Below are 7,162 nucleotides of genomic sequence, written 5' to 3' on the forward strand. Positions count from 1 at the left end.
AGAAACAGAGAGAGAGAGAGAGAGAGAGAGAGAGAAACAGAGAGAGAGAGAGAGAGAGAGTGAGTGTACTAGCGCAGGTGTTGAGGCAAGTCACTCAAAAGTGGAGAGACAGAGGGTTGGCCTACTTTTAACAGTGCAGAGCACAGATTGAGAGTGTGTGTGTGTGTGTGTGTGTGTCTGTGTGTGTGTGTGTGTGTGTGTGCGTGCGTGTGTGTGCGTGTAGTTTAGTTACACTTGTGCATGTGTGGATGTGTCTCTACTGAAAAGACAAGACACAAGATGTGTCTGTGAGAATGCGAGAAAACAAATTCTGAAAAGTGTTTGTGTTTTTTTTTTTCCACCTGCCGAGCCAAAAACAGGGGGAGGCAGGAGCGTATAACAGAGAGGCATGTTTACGACACCATCTCAGTAGTCTAAGGAGCCCGGACAGATCAGAATAACAGAGGCCTTCTACTCCTGTATGAAACACGACCTCTGTAAGCATTTAGTGCGTGTGTGTGTGTGTGTGTGTGTTGACATGGGGGTGGGGAGGGGGTTGAGAGTTGAAGCAGCATCGACATAAACCGCCATGCTCTCTCTCTCCCTCACACACACACACACACACATACACACGCACCCCTGTCTCTCTGAGAACATCATTGACGTGCATTTACGAAATAAGAGAGCAGTTCAAGTCAGTGATTACAGAATTCTCAGAAAGAGTGGGTTTCAAAAGGTCTCCACACTTTACAGAGAGACTGTCTGAATAAGCCACGCTGGTGTTCCATTTTGTTATACTCTCTGAGAGTGAGAGAGAGACAAAGAAAGAGAGAGAGAATGAATTTCTCCTTCCCTGGAGAAGTGCCACTATGTCTGACGCAAGGGTTCCTCAATCCAGTCCTGGAGGGCCAATGTCTGTGAGCCAGTCGGAGATCAACACTCACTTCACCTCTTAACCAGAGGTCTGTGAGCCAATCAGAGAGTAACACTCAATTCACCTCTTTATCAGAGGTCTGTGAGCCAATCAGAGAGTAACACTCAATTCACCTCTTTATCAGAGGTCTGTGAGCCAATCAGAGAGTAATACTCAATTCACCTCTTAAATCAGAGGTCTGTGAGCCAATCAGAGATCCACAGCAGTTAACTGACAGGAAAACCAGCAAGACTGTTGCCTAGCAGAAGTGGATTTGGGACAGACCTGGGGTGTATTCCAGAAAGCGAGTTGAGTGAAAACTCTGAGTTAGTGAATTCAGAACAAGTAGTAAACCTCCTAATAGAAGAGCCCTAGGGCTTTGTTTTACAAGGTGAATGAAGCCATAGGTCTCCTCTATTAGGAGGCTTACGACTTACTCTGAATTCACTAACTCAGAGTTCTCACTAAATTTGCCCCCCTGGATGTAAAATTATTACTAAAAAAAACCCCCAAAAAACAAAACACAACACTTGCAGCTCTCCTTGTCCAGTCTTTAAGAGCAGCTGAAAAGGGCACTCTCAACAGTCTACACTAATTTTACAGGAGAGGGTCATTCTGTCCTCTTTAATCAAGCAAACTTTCCTTCAAACTTTCTTTTCCTTTCATCAGTTTGTTTTTTTAACGGTGGTGGAAGAGTTTGCATCATTCAGCTGCATCGGTGTTTTCTTTTGGGCAGCACACCAAGACTTGGCATCGAGGGGGGCGGGGCTGGGGGGCTGAGAGGGGGGGGGGGGGGGGGCTGGGAGAGAACAGAACATTCCGGAGAGAAGGTACAGATTGCGAGTGGGGAGGAAGGAGAAGGTGGTGCCAGAGACTGGGATTAATTTGTCACTTTGAGTTTTGTTTGCTCTAAGAGCTCTTCAGTGAGGTGGGGGTTGGGGGTGGGGTTGGGGGGGGGTAGGTAAGGCATCGTTACGACGAAAAGGCTCCCCCTCGTCGGAAAACCGACGCGGAGGCATCGGCGCTTTTCACCTTCACGTCATAAATGGAGGGATGCGTTTTTCCAGCATGGCTTCAGCCGGGGGAGGGGGGGGGGTTTGAGACAAAAAACCTCAAACTGGAAAAAAAAAGGGTCTTTAAGAACACTTCATCTTCCAGTCTCTCCTTTCCTCTCAGAAGCCTTTAATGGTTCATATTGATTTTCTCTCTTTTTTTTTCAAAGCCTTTTTACAAAGATTAGATTCCAGGACAGATGAGAGGATAGTGAAGAGTGAGTGGGCACTCTATACCTGGTCCAGAGTCTCACACGGGGATTCATATTCGACTAACTGGATTATCATCCAGCTCTGTATTCTGGGAAACTCGTGCTTTAAACAAATGCAGCATGTATCAAAATCTCTGTTTGTCACATGCTTATGCACGCACACGCACACACACACACACGTACACATATACTCACAGACACGCATATGTACAGATACACACACACACACACACACACAAAGACACACACACACGCACACACATATACTCACAGACACGCATATACATACAGACACACACACACGCATATACATACAGACACACACACACACACAGACACACACCCACACACACACACACACACACACACACATATACTCACAGACACGCGTAGACACACACACACACACACACACACCCACACACACAGACATATACATACGGACACACACACAGACACACAGACACACACACACACACACACACAGACACACACACACACACACACACACATATACTCACAGACACGCGTAGACACACACACACACACACCCACACACACAGACATATACATACGGACACACGCACGCACTCACATAATGATAATCTTCCAGTTAAATGACAGGCTTTAACAGACATGTATGTTGGAAATGCAGAGATACCAAAGAGAGCAAAACACACAGCGACACACCGTTCTGTGGTGTGTTCTCAACAGCTCACAAACACATATTTTACTAATGAGCGCATTGAAACGTGCAAAGAACACTCTCGCTACTGTTTACATCCAAACAAACAAACAACCAGAAACAGGCAACAAACTCAGGGGAACTTCTTGGCTCATTTGCGATCACTCACTTAAATCACTCAAATCCAGCAACCGTAGAGAAACAAGACTACACTTGTGCACAGTTCATCCATCCCAATTTAAGCCTTTTTTAATTAGCCCCATATATACAACAAACATTTATTTATTTATTTTTTTACAGTGGCATGCCTGAGAAATAACTTGTAAACAGTGAACCAATTAGGCACGTCTGGAGGTTACAGTGACTGACATTGTTGGCAGGCAGCTTTGCAAAACAAACAAACAAACAAACCAACCAACCACCTAAACTCAGGCACCGTGTATCTGGTGGGACACTGCTTGAGGTATGAGTACAGGGCCAAAGTCACGCAAACAGTCCGCTCTGAGAGTACTCCAGGAAAGGCCTTCGAAAATTCCAAAGACAACCTGTAGCACTCAACTGTGGAACAGGCTCTCCCTCTGTGTGTGTGTGTGTGTGTGTGTGTGTGCCTGAATGAGTGAGTGAGCAAGAGAGAGAGAGCAGGAAAGAAGGAAAAAGACAGGAAGAAATGATGCAAAGGACAATCAGGGTACCAGAGAGGGAGATGGAACATCTAAACCAATCAGGCCTGAGGATCCAGGAGCTCAGCTAAAAGCTGCTGTCTTTCAGACACGTCTAAAACTGACATTAAGTTATGCTCCTGGAATGTGAACTCAGTGGGAAAAAAAGGCATCAACTTGCTTAAAAATCACAGGTAGGCAGGAAGGTGCATGTGTGTTGTGTAAGTGGGGAAAAAACCCAAGAGCTCAGAAATCGCTACGATGGCAACTCATGTCAGGAATGTGAAAGCAACATGATATTTATGTGGCCAATCGTTACACAATGTCAGTGCGGGCCTTGTCATAACGCAAATAAAGATAAACGACATTTTTTTCCCCTGTTGCTGAACATGACGATGTTCGGGGAAATTATTTACTGTGCTGCCCCAAAAAGAACACTGTGTGCCCGAACGGAGCAGCAGCATTTTCCGCCCGGCCCGAATCGATCAATTAGATCAATGCGGAACTGGGCGCCGTTGTTAAAGCAGGACACCCGAAGTTAAGTATTATTTAAGGCCAAACTGGGGAACCGACAGGCGTTTTAACAGACAGAGAATTAGACGAGTAGCACCGCCTGTCTGTAATGCTAATGCTCCGAGTCGCGAGTAGTAAATTCTTCACTGCGAAGAGATTTGCGATTGCCTTGTCTTACGGCATGAAGGTATTCTAAAGTCTCAAATATAATCTCTACTGTTGTTTGTCCTTCATTATGACTTGTCGTTCACACCAAATACGATGCCTGTGGCTGTGTCCGACATGGCATACTAGTGTACTGTCGTTGTACATCAAAGTAAACGCTTTGACTGAGAAATGAGCAGTAATTACGCGAAAATGCGCTAAGACGCATTACTCAGCTAGTTTAAATAAAAAAATCAGCTTAAAAGAGACAGGGAATAACCCATAACCTTTGACAAATTAATAACTGTGTGTTATCCTACTAGTCATGGCCCCACGTCTTCTCTTCATTGCTATGCTTTTCTTTTCCTTTTCCTTTTTTTTTTTTTTTAAATAAGAGTACACTGCAAAACCGAGATTAACTAGCACAACCAACTGCGCGAACTCTTATAAACCGCATGTTAGGGAAGCATTAGCCACTCCTGCTCAAATCCAATATTCATTTAACCCCTTTTTTTTTTTTTTTTTTACAACCCCTTTGACCTTCATGCGCCAGTGTCATGTGAGAGAGAGGCGTTGGAGACGGTCAGCCGAACTTCAAATCAACGGGAAAAATCACTACCCATCACCACACCAGCCAACAAAACATCAATTACTCTCCGTTTACAGAGAGAACCAGTGAAGACCTCGGATCATCTCTAAGCATCTCTCTCTCTCTAACAGGGAGAAGTGTTTCAACGTATCTGTCTGCGCGGTCTCCCCTCCTTTTTTCCTGTCCTTGGTGGAGAGAGAGAGAGAGAGAGACAGATGGATTGGAGTCTCATTTATTGGTGTGGAGAGAAAAAAAAACACTGAGAGAAACGGAGACAGAGAACATTCTAGAAAATACAAACCCAGCGGTTGAGCACTAGGGGCCAAACAGACAGATCCTTTTAGCTTGATTGGGGAAACATGTTGCATGCTCGCGTTCTCTCTCTCTCTCTCTCTCTCACATGCACACGTACCCTGGCGTATGTGAGAGTGCGTGGAGGGTTTTAACTGCGTTGCCAGTCTGAATTTGACATTGTCACACTCTTCTTAGATTCTTCTGTCAGTCTGCGTATCGGTCTCAAACTGCTGAGTTTGAGGTTTATCACTGCCGCCTGCCTCAGTGTGTGTTTGACAAACCAGCTCTCAAATCTAGATAGGCAATGAATACAACACGGGACCAAAAACCCGATTCATTTCAATCACGTTCTCGTCAGGATCTCGTCCTCTGATGACGCGTCCTGGTGAAAAAGCCTTGTGATTTACACAGAACTGCTGAGACTGAGCAGTTCGGGAATGGAAAACACTGGAGGCGTCGTTAATGTTCAGTTTTCAGTGATTGAATTTAAAATTCCCCACGTACAGTGGCTTACGTGACCTTTAGCTGCTTTTAATACAAACAAAAAGGTGAAACCCAGCTGCGCTACGCTTGCTCTCAGATTACGAGGCATGCATGTCAGATTATTCATAATCCCCAGATTATATCAGACCGAGGCGCAGAATTTGACCCGTTTTGACAGCTGCTCCAGCGATGTCGTCGAACCACCATTCCATCAGACAGAGAGGGGGAAAAAGGAAAAAAGAAAAAAGTCGATGACATTAACGTGACCTGCGTCTGACCCAGACCAGTCCTGTAAACTTCATATGGATTACTGATGGTAGATCAATCTGATGGGCGGCCAGCGATCTGAAATCTAAATGGGAGATTTCGATTTTTGTTGGGGGGGGGTTGCTATGTTATTAATTCTGGTTGTTTTCGGGGCCGGGGCTGGAATGTCACGGCTGATTGCTCTCTCTTTACTCGTGGAAGCGCCTTTTTTTTTTCCTTTCTCTTTCTTTCCTTCCGTACCGAACAACTCTGTGAATCGATCCAGGCGCCTCCGTCCATGACATGATTAATGGGCTGAGGAACTAATTAGCTTTTAAAACAAAACCCCACCCAATTATCCCTCTCTCTCTCTCTCTGTTTTACACTCCTTTGATCTTCAAGGTTTTTGGTTAGACTGACTTTTTCAAGATCATAAAGAGTGCATGCAAGTGTGCACGTACGTGTGTGTGCGTGCATGTGCATGAGCACGTGTGTGTGTGTGTGTGTGTGTGTGTGTGTGTGTGTGTGTATGTGGGGCGGGGGGCTCCTGGCATGTGAATGACATAAAAGCAGCTTTCTCACACGGAAAGAAAAAAAAACAGGCTAATTGGTAATTTCACCTGAAACTGATCAACCTAAAGACCACACAGAGTTTTCAGAGAGAGAGAGACTGAGAGTAAAGCAATGCCATTACAAACTGGACTCACCTGAAAGTCTCCTTTTAGAAGGTATTGAATTATATGACACGTTTTGTCATATCAGAGCTAAACCGCATCACATAAAACACAAACACACACACACACACACACACACACATCTCAGAACCAAAGGGAGAGAGAACCGGGGCTTGGGTCTCTTACCAAGTGTGTCTTTGAGATTCTTCACAAGCGATCCTTTCTTCAGACTGTTCTTGCGTTCTACGTAATTGGACGGGACGTAGCCGGTCCGGTTGGCGGCGTTCCGGACCCTCCACCACGTCTTGGAGTCGTCCAGCAGCCAGAGACGCTCGTTTTTCCGGATGTCCAGCTCCTGGTCCTGCTGCGCCGTGTAATCCCACTTGGCGACGACTATGACCTCCTCTGACATCTTTCATAGAGTCCCTCTGAGAGAGAGAGAGGGAGAGAGAGAAAATAACAGTCAGGAACACTTGGCGATGACTATGACCTCCTCTGACATCTTTCATAGAGTCCCTCAGAGAGAGAGAGAGAGAGATCTGTTAAAAAAAAAAAAAAATCACCCCCCAAAACTCTTCTATGAATTTCTCCCAAAGTCCTCCCTCTCAAAAACACAGGAAAATAACAAAGAGAAAACAACAGTCAGGAACAGTCTGCTTGGCATTTGTGATTTGCAAACATTGTTTTGTCTTTTTAAGGTTTTTTTTTTGTTACTGGAC

General features: G+C 45.2%; 1 protein-coding gene across 1 annotated transcript in view; it reads right to left on the reverse strand.

Annotated features, from left to right (window-relative positions):
- The window catches only part of nck2b (NCK adaptor protein 2b), a 10,779-nt gene extending 3,924 nt beyond the window's left edge, over positions 1-6,855 (reverse strand). Inside the window, exon 1 of the mRNA XM_030782549.1 lies at positions 6,630-6,855. Within this exon, the coding sequence (XP_030638409.1) occupies positions 6,630-6,855 (226 nt within the window). The remainder of the gene's footprint in view (positions 1-6,629) is intronic.
- Between the last annotated feature and the right edge of the window lie 307 nt (positions 6,856-7,162).

The sequence above is a fragment of the Chanos chanos genome, chromosome 8 (assembly GCF_902362185.1).
Source record: "Chanos chanos chromosome 8, fChaCha1.1, whole genome shotgun sequence".
Lineage (NCBI taxonomy): Eukaryota > Metazoa > Chordata > Actinopteri > Gonorynchiformes > Chanidae > Chanos > Chanos chanos.